The following is a 14,180-nucleotide window of genomic DNA, read 5'->3' as shown; positions in this document are numbered from 1 at the left end:
GTCTGTTATGTTGAGTGGGTATATCGTCATGTTGATATAGATCTGTTATGTTGAGTGGGTATAACGTTACGTTGACGTCTGTTATGTTGAGTCGGTATAACGTTACGTTGACGCCTGTTATGTTGAGAGGGTATATCGTCATGTTGATATAGAGCTGTTATGTTGAGTGGGTATAACGTTACGTTGACGTCTGTTATGATGAGTGGGTATATCGTCATGTTGATATATATCTGTTATGTTGAGTGGGTATAACGTTACATTGACGTATGTTATGTTGAGTGGGTATACCGTTACGTTGACGTCTGTTATGATGAGTGGGTATATCGTCATGTTGATATATATCTGTTATGTTGAGTGTGTATAACGTTACATTGACATATTGGGTATAACGTTACGTTGACGCCTGTTGTGTTGAGTGGGCATAACGTTAAATTTACGTCTGTTATGTTGAGTCATGTTGATATATATCTGTTATGTTGAGTGGGTATAACGTTACGTTGACGTCTGTTATGTTGAGTGGGTAAAATGTTACGTTGATGTCTGTTATGTTGAGTGGGTATATCGTCATGTTGATATAGATATGTTATGTTGAGTGGGTATAACGTTACGTTGACGTATGTTATGTTGAGTGGGTATAACGTTACGTTGACATATGTTATGTTGAGTGGGTATAACGTTACGTTGACGTATGTTATGTTGAGTGGGTATAACGTTACGTTGACGTCTGTTATGTTGAGTGGGTATAACGTTACGTTGACGTCTGTTATGTTGAGTAGGTATAACGTTACGTTGACGTCTGTTATGTTGAGTGGGTGTATCGTCATGTTGATATAGATCTGTTATGTTGAGTGGGTATAACGTTACATTGGCGTATGTTATGTTGAGTGGGTATAACGTTACGTTGACGTCTGTTATGTTGAGTGGGTATAACGTTACGTTGACGTCTGTTATGTTGAGTGGGTATAACGTTACGTTGACGTCTGTTATGTTGAGTGGGTATAACGTTACGTTGACGTCTGTTATGTTGAGTGGGTATAACGTTACGTTGACGTCTGTTATGTTGAGTGGGTATATCGTCATGTTGATATAGATATGTTATGTTGAGTGGGTATAACGTTACGTTGACGTCTGTTATGTTGAGTGGGTATAACGTTACGTTGACGTCTGTTATGTTGAGTGGGTATATCGTCATGTTGATATAGATCTGTTATGTTGAGTGGGTATAACGTTACGTTGACGTCTGTTATGTTGAGTGGGTATAACGTTACGTTGACGTCTGTTATGTTGAGTGGGTATATCGTCATGTTGATATAGATCTGTTATGTTGAGTGGGTATAACGTTACGTTGACGTCTGTTATCTTGAGTGGGTATATCGTCATGTTGATATAGATCTGTTATGTTGAGTGGGTATAACGTTACGTTTACATAGATATGTTATGTTGAGTGTGTATAACGTTACATTAACGTCTGTTATGTTGGGGGGTATATCGTCATGTTGATATAGATCTGTTATGTTGAGTGTGTATAACGTTACATTGACATATGTTTTGTTGAGTGTGTATAACGTTACGTTGACGTCTGTTATCTTGAGTGTGTATAACGTTACGTTGACGCCTGTTATGTTGAGTGGGCATAACGTTACGTTGACGTCTGTTATGTTGATTTGGTATAACGTTACGTTGACGTCTGTTATGTTGAGTGGGTATAACGTCTCGTTAATGTCCATTATGTTGAGTGGGTATAACGTTACATTGACGTCTGTTATGTTGAGTGGGTATAACGTTACGTTTACGTCTGTTATGTTGAGTGGGTATTACGTTACGTTGACTTATGTTATGTTGAGTGGGTATAACGTTACATTGACATATGTTATGTTGAGTGGGTATAACGTTACATTGACATTTGTTATGCTGAGTGGGTATAACGTCATGTTAACATATGTTATGTTGAGTGGGTATAACGTTACGTTGACGTATGCTATGTTGAGTGGGTATAACGTTACGTTGACGTCTGTTATGTTGGGTGGGTATATCGTCATGTTGATATAGATCTGTTATGTTGAGTGGATATAACGTTACGTTGACGTCTGTTATGTTGAGTTGGTATAACGTTACCTTGACGTCTGTTATGTTGAGTGGGTATATCGTCATGTTGATATAGATCTGTTCTGTTGAGTGGGTATAACGTTACATTGACATATGTAATGTTGAGTGGATATAACGTTACGTTGACGTCTGTTATGTTGAGTGGGTATGACGTTACATTGACATATGTTATGTTGAGCGGGTATAATGTTACATTAACGTTTGTTATGTTGAGTGGGTATAACGTTACGTTAACGTCTGTTATGTTGAGTGGGCATAACGTTACATTGACATATGTTATGTTGAGCGGGTATAATGTTACATTAACGTTTGTTATGTTGAGTGGGTATAACGTTACGCTGACGTCTGTTATGTTGAGTTGGTATAACGTTACCTTGACGTCTGTTATGCTGAGTGGGTATATCGTCATGTTGATATAGATCTGTTAGGTTGAGTGGGTATAGCGTTCATTGACGCCTGTTATGTTGAGTGGGTATAACGTTAAGCTGACGTCTGTTATGTTGAGTTGGTATAACGTTACCTTGACGTCTGTTATGTTTAGTGGGTATATCGTCATGTTGATATAGATCTGTTCTGTTGAGTGGGTATAACGTTACATTGACATATGTTATGTTGAGTGGGTATAACGTTACATTGACATATGTAATGTTGAGTGGGTATAACGCTACGTTGACGTCTGTTATGTTGAGTGGTTAAAACGTTACATTTACGTCTGTTATGTTGAGTGGGTATATCGTCATGTTGATATAGATCTGTTATGTTGAGTAGATATAACGTTACGTTGACGTCTGTTATGTTGAGTTGGTATAACGTTACGTTGACGTCTGTTATGTTGAGTTGGTATAACGTTACGTTGACGTCTGTTATGTTGGGTGGGTATATCGTCATGTTGATATAGATCTGTTATGTTGAGTGGGTATAACGTTACGTTGACGACTGTTATGTTGAGTGGGTATAACGTCACGTTGACGTATGTTATGTTGAGTGGGTATTTCGTCATGTTGATACCTGTTATGTTGAGTGGGTATATCGTCATGTTGATGCCGGTTATGTTGAGTGGGTATATTTTGTATTTCGTCATGTTGATATAGATCTGTTATGTTGAGTAGATATAACGTTACGTTGACGTCTGTTATGTAGAGTGGGTATAACGTTACGTTGACGTCTGTTATGTTGAGTGGGTGCAACGTCATTTTGACGTCCAATTCTTTCTTTTGTTATGTTGCGTGGGTATTTCGTCACGTTGACATCTGTAAACATATATGTACATATGTATGTACTTTCCACAATTTGCACTTTCCATTGCATTTGCAACAGGTTGATAATCAACAGGTCGACTCCGCTATAACAGGATGTGACATGAATACCATGACTCATCAGTACCCATGCATACATAATCCGGGTTTCATCAAGACTATTACCCGGCCCATATCTAGTCTCTAGACACGTACGAATACCTGACCCAGGCCTCACAAACAGAGAAACATATCCATTGTTTGGTCCATGCCTCACCTAAAATGTAGACTATTGACCAATAAATAGCCCTGACCTCATCTCTACTGCATTTAATATCTTCAGTGCATGCACGGTTCGGGGCTCAAATAAATATTGCATTTTAATAATTACGAAATTTGATTGCAATACAGTGTACGACGGACTTAAATAAATGATAACCGATTTATGCATGTTTTTCCTTTTCAAAATTTCCTATCATCCCAATAAAGTTATAGGAGATATTTTTGCTGTGTAAACGTGGCAAAGTTGTACATGTCCACCAGGTTGACTGTCCCTCTGTTAGTCACTGTACGTCACCACGCTTCAGAGTTGTAATTGAGTCACTGCTGGAACAACTGATTGTTCTGTCAATTAAAACATGCACTTACTTATACGTATGTATTTGAAAGACAAGCGAACATTGTCTACCTGTACTTGACAATCATGGAGAAAACTTACCTGTGCAGCCCTGGATTAACACCAAAACAAACCAAAGTAGTATTAAAACCAACAACGCGGATATTTTCTCCGGAAATATGAAGATAAATCTCTTCCCTATTGAATAAAAGACCTTCGTGTCCGCTGATTTGCGTGTTTGCTTTTAAGGAGCGATAACGGCGAATGAACCTGTTAGTGTCCTCACAATGCACCAATACAAATCGAACCTGCGTCATCAGGGAGGGACGAATGTGGGGTGGGGCTATCCTGGGGTTCCCAACACAAACTCACCCAGTCCTATCGGTAAAACATATAAAACGAAAAGAAAAGAGAATTAAATTAAACGGTGTAGTCGGAAAAATATATATACATGTATAATGAAAAAAAAGGGAACAAAGAAATAAAACCACGAATTCCAAATCATCGTAGCGTCAACACAACCATGATTCGAACTCAAATTCAAGAAAACTATGAATCAATGAAAGACTCGCTAGAAAACCCTTGGAAAAGTACAAGGACAATAAGACCACGTGATCCGGAAGGTCAAGTGTAACTGCAACCTGTGAACATCGAAGTCTGGGGAACGGAGATGTTACTGTCAAGAAAGAGAGAAAGTTCATGATCGAAAAATGGGAATTGTCCAGCTTATCTTACAGCTTATTAGTAAACTGTCCCTGTTGGTCGAGTTGTAAGTAAATACGGACCTGCCTCTTTTATATTGGTTTCCAAAACTTTACAATAATCTGTATAAAGTGTTATTGCTAGCTCTACTTGTTGCTCGTTAATAAAACCATTCTCCAGTCTTCTTACAATCACTCTTACTGATTGTATCTAAGGGTGTAAGTCGCATTGTGACACTGATTACTCCAGAAATAGAATTAATTGAATTAATTATTTTAAATAATTCAGAAGTTGTCTTTATCAATCTTTAGCACCATTTCCTCAAAAATATTTCTTCTTTTTACTTCTTCGCTCTTTAAAATACCATATCTGCATACTAAACTGAGGAACGCCTTCATTATCTTAATATGAGAACTTTCTTAACAAAAAAGGCGAACGGCAAAATGCCTGCAAATTTATGGTTGTAAAATGCTTTGGATCTTAGTTTGTGAAAAACACCACACATATCAAAATGAAAGTAACTGGGCATTTGATACCAAGAGAGTGTTGGAGTTCCTTATTGACGATGCTTTTGTTGGGTTCGATGGCAAGATTTTCCAGCAGACTATGCATCAACATCTACGCTGTGTCCCTCTTCTTGTTGGCGACTTGTTTCCGCACGAGGCTGAACTTTATTGCCGAGTCCTTCAATGTCACTTTCATATACAGAGTACAGTTTATATCGATGATGAACTTCCGAGCTAGTAAGTTTGACCGTTACGCTGCCGTGCGATTCTTTTTAATGTACACAAAAGGACCGAACTAGTCTACTTGTACCTTCAATTTCGTCATGACATATTACATAGGTGCACAGAACGTAAGAGAGTGTAACCTATGGACATTCGGGCAAGGTTTAGGTCGCAGTCGTGACCTTATTGGAAAAATTAGTGTGCCTTGTCATTTTCGTTATTTCTTATCCGTGTCTCGCTTTGTGGACATGACGCTGCTTGAAACTTGACTTTGATCTAGATTTACATGACGGGTTTCGTCGACACAAAAAAAAACAAAAAAACGCGTACACTATATCCTTCCGAAATAGGTGTCCTTATTCCCCTACTCCTTGTACTCGTTCAATGATCTTCATGTAATTTTCCTTAATTTTCGTTTGCATTTTGTCTTAGCTTTATCAATTTTGAGTTCGAAAGACGGTTTTGTGTATATTGTTATTTAGAATCTAGAAAATATCTAGACATTGGTAAGCTGACATATACATATATACACTCTCGGGAATGGTGAAAGGGAATTTAGAATCTAAAAGCAATGAAAAGGTTTACTAGCATACAGATATGTTGAGAAAACAACAAAAGTACTATATACATGTATATAACATACATGTAGTGTCAAATGTTTCATATTCTGAGCCTCGGAAGTTTTGTTAATTTCCATATGCTTCACAATATGTTTCTCATACTGTCGATGGTTACACCAAGTATGTGTGATTTTTAATGCTGCCATTCATGTTGATTAACAATGCCGAACCCATTATTAAAAACAGAGTTGTAATGATCGTTTCAATAGATTTTGATAAGTAGAATCTAAAAGCAATGAAAAGGTTTACTAACTTAGCATACAGATATGTTGAGAAAACAACAACAGTACTATATATATAACAAAAAACAATATCAAATCGCAAGTATTCAAAAGTTTTGAGAAATTAAACGATATTTCATTGAAATGTATTGCGTAGGAAGTAACGCCATTGGAGGTCTACCGGAGGTACACTATAACCTTAAGCCTAACATTCATCCTAACCGCTGTCCGGTTTCTTTCTTAGTATCTTTATAATCGTGGTCACTCTAGCGTTTTATTTAAAAATGGCGGATGCAGATAAGACCGACGAACCGCCGGTTCAAGAAGAACTAAAAGGTAACTTTATGATTTTACATTGTCATCTTAATCTACATAGTGATACTGTTTGACATAGTTCACGCTCTCTTCCAAAGAAAACATAACTCCTCGTAAGTTAATATTGGATCTTCAAGATCGAGATGATATTTTAGTGAATGACATCATTTTCTGAGTAATCTGTTGTAGATGGCTTGTTATCGGTGATGAGTCCAGATGTTATCGCGATGTATCGTTTAATATGTTTTACGGCACGGCCGTTAGTGAGGGTGGAGCCAGTATGTACTGTAAATGTATCGGAATATCGGTACTGTACTCTTTCAAGCATTGCGTGATGTGTTAAATTACTAAATCAGACCTACATGTATAGCTTTACAGTGTATATAACAGTTAAGTTTCCTTTCTTGATTTCTTTTTGGCTGACAAGATGTTTGATATCTTAAGTTTTCCGCCTAGGCGTATGGTGACATGACATTAATGTGAGAATGTGAAAGGTTCATTAGACTATATAAGTATTTAAATTTGCACCTCTTGAATCCATTACAANGATAATGAGAGTTGTAAAGTTAGGCATACTGTTTAAACAAATGGTTTGAGCTGATATGCCAATCCATGGAGGATGTATCTGTTTTTAAATTAAATATGTTTAGCATGTTAGACACATCACGTAAGAGACTGTCACGCCTCCTACCACTTTAAGTATAAAAAGAAGATTTCTTTTTTTCTTTTTAATAATTTAGATAATCCACNTACAAGTGCAGCATATTCCAGAAAGACACTGAAATAAAACATATTAGGAAGGATATTGTTAATCATGTATAATAGCATAGTTATCTGATATCCACGAAAAGATTTACATATAATATAAGTATATATCTTTACAAATANACATATCAGCTAAAACCAATTGTTTGCAAGTGAAGTTTCTGGATGATTTTTTTTTTGCGATTTGATCATGTTTTCCTCGATGTTTGATTGATACCCTTATTATGTCATTGTCATATTTGAGGGTCAAAGATTGTGTGTTGTGTTCTGTGATGATTGTGTTAACTTGATGGAATTGATGTTAGTTTCATGATGGACTTGTAATTCTTGAGTCAATATTGGTGTTAAATGTGGTTAAATAAAAACAATTGCCATCACCAGTTACATCATATGCGCAATAGTTTTGATTTCGATTAGAAATGGTTGCTGACGGTCGCATATTATGCAATCTGTTAACAAAAATAAAAGTGGTGAAAATATAATGTTTCTAAATATGTAATTCTCTTCTTTACTGATATTCATAAAGCAGAGCAAACTAATGTGTTCACTTCAATGTTGAATCAAAATGCTGTAATGATTTACACAGATTAACGAAAGTACAGAACAAATTGTCAAGCGTTTAAAGAATGTATTTATCTAAGTATCAATCAAGATATTTTACTGTACAAAACTGTACAGATAATCTTTGTCTTTTTTTTAATGCATTAGATGAAACTAGATTCATTCTATTGTACAAGCAGAGTAGTGATACTGAAAAATCCACAATTTGACCCCTTTTAAAACACCTTACGTTTCCCTTGGAAAGCTGTCGGTGACAATTCTGTTTCATCGTGCGTATTACTGGAGCAGACGACCCGTGAACTTTGACCTCGTCAATGATCTGAACTTTTAATATCCAATGAAAACCAAACGACCTCGTCATTGACCCTGCTTCGGTATTTCCGTCCTAGTGGGAATGACTCTCGTGTGTTACGATCGATTATCAATATTTAGATGGAAAATGTGTATGTTTAGAAAGTTGTTCGTATCAAATTATCTATTTCTTTCCTTAATTATTGCTAATTTAATCAACGGTAATACTGTTTGTCAACTAATCACATTCTTACGCACTCTTCGACACCATTTGCTTGTGACATTCATGTAAGCTTTTTGATGACCCTGTTAATCATTTCTATTTTCGATACAAAAGGAAAGAAATCGCAAAAATAAACACATCCAGTGTATTAAACATGGTCAATATTTTTTGAAAAATTCGTTGTTTCGAATAATTAATTTTCCTGCTACGTTACATGTCGCTCTATTATTCTATTATGCATAGTTACGGGCTCCATGAACCGGAAGAGGTCACCGGAAGTACGAAAAGATTCTAGGCTGTAGCTGTACGATTCAGTGATGAAATCAGTTTGGTTGGATCAGATCTATTTACACGCACATGTTACCAGTAAAGAGCTCCGCTCGGGTGCCTACAGCTTCACTCTTATAAAAAAAGGATCCTTGGATAAAGCATAACAACATTAGGCAGTAGACCAATTTTGTATATGACATTTGTCTCATTTCACTTTACAGGCATCTTTTAACAGCATGGTATACAGTTGGGATATCATTTAAATCAATGCACTATCCCAACTGTATACCATGTTGTTAAAAGATGCCTGTAAAGTGAAATGAGACAAAATGGATATCTGACGACGCAAGATATAAAAAAAATCTCTTGTCCTCAGAAAGCTACGTTATCGCTGCTACTAATTGTGTAGCCCAACCTGTTGTTGCTGAAAATATTAAAAAGTTTTAACTAATTCTTACACTACATCAACAAGTCCATGGTGTCTACCTAGCGAAATTCGTCATTGTAAAACATTGTATAGGATGTACCATCTCCAATATCCAGGGGTTACGCTCACTTTCGCTCTCTACACCCCTGGAATATGTCATAGCAAAAATGAAGGCATGCGGCTAGCTATTTGATTGGTGTCGGGTAAAAAAACCTGACCAATCACTAGTCTGATACTTGTCGTTTGAAGATTACAAAGGAGCGACACCCGACTTCAAAGCCTGTCTTTTTTTTACCTTTATGTGACCGCGAGATTCTTGGACCAAACTAGTCTTCTCGTCTCATCCACAAGGTGTTGCACAATGAGCCTTCAGTTTTGCTATGGCATATTCCAGGGGTGTAGAGAGCGAAAGTGAGTGTAACCCCTGGATATCGAGGATGAGGATGAACATGTATGTCATTATATGAAATTCATGTTTTAGTATACTGTGGTGGTTTTCTTATTAGACATAAAGTCCTATTGTCTCTATCCAGAAGAAGTGCCTGCCAAAACAGAAGACAGACAGAGTGATACTTTTGACATCAAGTCTCACACATTTGAGATCCCAAACAAAAAAGTCAGTCTACCAACAGATGTACCAGCATGGGAAGCATCAGAGGTATTCACTGTTATCTGTACTTACACACTTCAGAGGTATTCACTGTTATCTGTACTTACACACATCAGAGGTATTCACTGTTATATGTACTTACACACATCAGCGGTATTCACCGTTATCTGTACTTACATACATCAGAGGTATTCACTGTTATATGTACTTACACACATCAGAGGTATTCACCGTTATCTGTACTTACACACATCAGAGGTATTCACTGTTATATGTACTTACACACATCAGNTATTCACCGTTATCTGTACTTACACACATTAGAGGTATTCACTTTTATCTGTACTTACACACATCAGAGGTATTCAGCGTTATATGTACTTACACACATCAGAGGTATTCACCATTATCTGTACTTACACACATCAGCGGTATTCACCGTTATCTGTACTTACATACATCAGAGGTATTCAGCGTTATATGTACTTACACACATCAGAGGTATTCACCGTTATCTGTTCTTACACACATCAGAGGTATTCACTGTTATATGTACTTACACACATCAGAGGTATTCACTGTTATATGTACTTACACACATCAGAGGTATTCACTGTTATATGTACCTACACACATCAGAGGTATTCACTGTTATATGTACCTACACACATCAGAGGTATTCACTGTTATATGTACCTACACACATCAGAGGTATTCACTGTTATATGTACTTACACACATCAGAGGTATTCACCGTTATATGTACTTCCGCACATCAGAGGTATTCACCGTTATCTGTTCTTACACACATCAGAGGTATTCACTGTTATATGTACTTACACACATCAGAGGTATTCACCATTATATGTACTTACACACATCAGAGGTATTCACCATTATCTGTACTTACACACATCAGAGGTATTCACCGTTATCTGTACTTACACACATCAGAGGTATTCACCATTATATGTACTTACACACATCAGAGGTATTCACCGTTATCTGTACTTAAACACAGCCTGTATTCTAGTCTCACCAACTCATCTAAATACTGAGCAAATATGTCAGTCCTAAACATACTGGTATGAAAAACTATATGGATCACACAGACATGCTTTTGAGACAATATATAAATAGTCATAACTGAATTGACATAGTCGATGGATTCAACAACTAGAAACATTTAATCAAAATAGCAATATCCTGAGTAAAAAACATAATTTTAATCACTTCTAAACATAAACATCATAGTCTTACAAAGCATTACCTAAAGTTAACATTATAATTTTTAATGCATTGTCCTAAGTAAATATCATAGTCTTTCAACCAATAGAATGTTTCATGAAAGCAACCAAGAATTCTGATTGGCTTACACTTTATAAGTTGAAATTCAAAATTCTGTTTGGTTGATTTGGTTCAGACTTCTGAGATATGACCCTAAGTAAATACCACGTAAATACCACTAAGACACTTGTGTAACAGTCTTTGTTAAAAGTTAGCACTATTGTTTGCAGGCTTACAAGGACATTGTTGGTTTCATCTGTGCAGTAAGCGAAGCTGTCAAGTCCAAGAAGATCAGAGACTCGTATTCTATTTCTGAGGTAATTATTCCTCCGTCAGTAAGTACCAGAGGCGACTATATATGTAGGTTTGTACCCTCCATCTGTAAGTACCAGAGGCGACTATATATGTAGTTTTGTACCCTCCATCAGTAAGTACCAGAGGGGACTATGTATGTAAGTTTGCACCTTCCATTAGTAAGTACCAGAGGCGACTATATATGTAGGTTTGTACCCTCCATCAGTAAGTACCAGAGGGGACTATGTAGGTTTGCATCCTCCATCTGTAAGTACCAGAGGCGACTATATATGTAGGATTGCACCCTCCATCAGTAAGTACCAGAGGGGACTATGTATGTAAGTTTGCACCTTCCATTAGTAAGTACCAGAGGCGAATATATATGTAGGTTTGCAACCTCCATCAGTAAGTACCAGAGGGTACTATATATGTAGGTTTGTACCCTCCATCTGTAAGTAACAGAGGCGACTATATATGTAGGTTTGAACCCTCCATCAGTAAGTCCCAGGGGGGACTATGTAGGTTTGTACTCTCCATCAGTAAGTACCAGAGGCGAATATATATGTAGGTTTGCAACCTCCATCAGTAAGTACCAAAGGGGACTATGTAGGTTTGCATCCTCCATCTGTAAGTGCCAGAGGCGACTATATATGTAGGTTTGCACCCTCCATCAGTAAGTACCAGAGGCGACTATATATGTAGGTTTGTACCCTCCATCTGCCATGCGTTAGTCAATCTGTCATTCCTTGTATCACTTTTCAAGGACATATATCTCATAAACAATTAAAAAAGCTCTGTCATCTACAATTGCTAATTTTCAAAGTGAGTACCTTTTTGGATGACATAGTGTCTCAAACTTTAATCCTATATTTTGTGCTTCTCTACACAGAGTTGTGTTCTTTTGGTCACCATGAGTACATATATAATGATTGACCCAATAGACTGTGTCTATTTAATATATCATTTCATTATTCATAAGAATGTAACTTTGTGATATCTAACATTAATCTGCATGTTTGTTTGGTGTAAGATAAATTGACTGATATCTTCATGAACATGTGTTCCTGTTTTAGACCACTACCAGACTAGTGAATCTCTTGGACACCATGAGCCAGTGGGTTGACGAGATTCCACCGATAGATCAGCCTCAGCGGTTTGGTAACAAGGCATTCAAAGATTTTTATGACCGTCTCAAGGATGTTAGTATCAAGTGGCTATGAGATCCAGACTGTAATTATGTTATTTGATTTAATTTGGACTGTCACCAAGAAAACTCCTAACTAAAGAGGCAGATAGCCTATGATTATTATATGAACACAAAAATAGTAGCTGATTTATACATTATTAAAACACAAATCCTATGTCCCTAGTACCAGAATATCACTAATGATGTCCTATTACAAGTTTTAAGTATCTATTATGATGTCTAGAAGTAGAATCAGCTGTGATGTCTCTATAATGAACCACAACTATGATGTCCCTATATAGCCAGCATCACCGACGGTGTCCCGGTAGCTAACCAGAATCAGCTGTGATGTCTCTATAATGAACCACAACTATGATGTCCCTATATAGCCAGCATCAACAACAGTGTCCCTGTAGCTAACCAGCATCAGCTATGATGTCTCTATGACCATCATCACCAATGATGTCCCAATTACCAGAATTACCTACATTTATCATGCCCTTATTCATCTTGTGTTACCTATGATGTCTCTAGCCACCAGCAATATCCCTCAAGCCCTGTCTGTACAACCAGAATCAGCGTGTCCCTATAAAGAATAGCCGCTATGATGTTCCTATAACCATCATCACCAATGATGTCTCTGTAGCCAGCCAGTACCGACTATATTTGATTTCCACGTAACCAGAATGACCTATGATGTCCCAATAACCAGAATTACCTATGATGTCCCAATAACCAGAATGACCTATGATGTCCCAATAACCAGAATGACCTATGATGTCCCTATAACCAGAACTACCTATGATGTCCCTATAACCAGAACTACCTATGATGTCCCAGAACTACCTATGATGTCCCAGAACTACCTATGATGTCCCTATAGCCAGAACTACCTATGATGTCCCTACAACCAAAATTACCTATGATGTCCCTATAACCAGCATCACATATGATGTCCCTTTAACCAGAATTACCTATGATGTCCCTATAACCAGCATCACATATGATGTCCCTTTAACCAGAATTACCTATGATGTCCCTATAACCAGAACTACCTATGATGTCCCTACAACCAGAATTACCTATGATGTCCCTATAACCAGAATTACCTATGATGTCCCTATAACCAAAATTACCTATGATCTCCCTACAACCAGAATTACATGTGATGTCCCTATAGCCAGAATTACCTATGATGTCCCTACAACCAAAATCACCTATGATGTCCCTACAACCAGAATTACCCATCATGTCCTTATTACTCTCCTGTTACCAGTGATGTCTCCGGCTTTCCTGTTACCAACAATGCCCCTCTTACTCTACCATCACCGAGTCGATTCATTCGTTCTTTTCACTGTTGTCAGAGAAGTGAGACACTGTTGAAGGATGTTCTAGATGAAAAGTTCCATGCAGCTATTCCTGAGATTGCTGTGTATCTACAAGAGGGAATAGGCAATGGCACTCGAATAGATTACGGAACAGGTAAGTTCCTATAGTAGCTGGTTGACTGACTGTTTTTATATATGTAATGTTTCTCTTCCTTTAGGACATCAGATTGGTATGTGTAATGTTTCTCTTCCTTTAGGACATCAGATTGGTATGTGTAATGTTTCTCTTCCTTTAGGACATCAGATTGGTATGTGTATTGTTTCTCTTCCTTTAGGACATCAGATTGGTATGTGTATTGTTTCTCTTCCTTTAGGACATCAGATTGGTATGTGTA

General features: G+C 37.2%; 2 protein-coding genes across 3 annotated transcripts in view; one reads left to right on the top strand and one right to left on the bottom strand.

Annotated features, from left to right (window-relative positions):
• The window catches only part of LOC110445234 (protein ABHD14B-like), a 12,493-nt gene extending 8,328 nt beyond the window's left edge, over positions 1 to 4,165 (bottom strand). The window contains exon 1 of the mRNA XM_021489738.1: positions 4,060 to 4,165. The gene's annotated coding sequence lies outside the window, so the exon portion shown is untranslated. The remainder of the gene's footprint in view (positions 1 to 4,059) is intronic.
• Positions 4,166 to 6,481: 2,316 nt separating this feature from the next.
• The window catches only part of LOC110445233 (serine/threonine-protein phosphatase 2A activator-like), a 17,390-nt gene continuing 9,691 nt past the window's right edge, over positions 6,482 to 14,180 (top strand). The window contains exons 1-5 of one of the 2 annotated variants that reach the window (XM_021489737.1): positions 6,482 to 6,564; positions 9,617 to 9,738; positions 11,208 to 11,294; positions 12,345 to 12,470; positions 13,822 to 13,939. In XM_021489737.1, the coding sequence (XP_021345412.1) occupies positions 6,513 to 6,564; positions 9,617 to 9,738; positions 11,208 to 11,294; positions 12,345 to 12,470; positions 13,822 to 13,939 (505 nt within the window). In that variant the 5' untranslated portion in view covers positions 6,482 to 6,512. Of the gene's footprint in view, positions 6,565 to 9,613; positions 9,739 to 11,207; positions 11,295 to 12,344; positions 12,471 to 13,821; positions 13,940 to 14,180 lie in introns of both variants that reach the window. The other variant, XM_021489736.1, reaches the window with a different exon arrangement.

Source organism: Mizuhopecten yessoensis, unplaced genomic scaffold, assembly GCF_002113885.1.
Source record: "Mizuhopecten yessoensis strain PY_sf001 unplaced genomic scaffold, ASM211388v2 scaffold2125, whole genome shotgun sequence".
Taxonomy (NCBI): Eukaryota; Metazoa; Mollusca; class Bivalvia; order Pectinida; family Pectinidae; genus Mizuhopecten; species Mizuhopecten yessoensis.
This window is presented reverse-complemented; position numbering and strand designations above follow the sequence as displayed.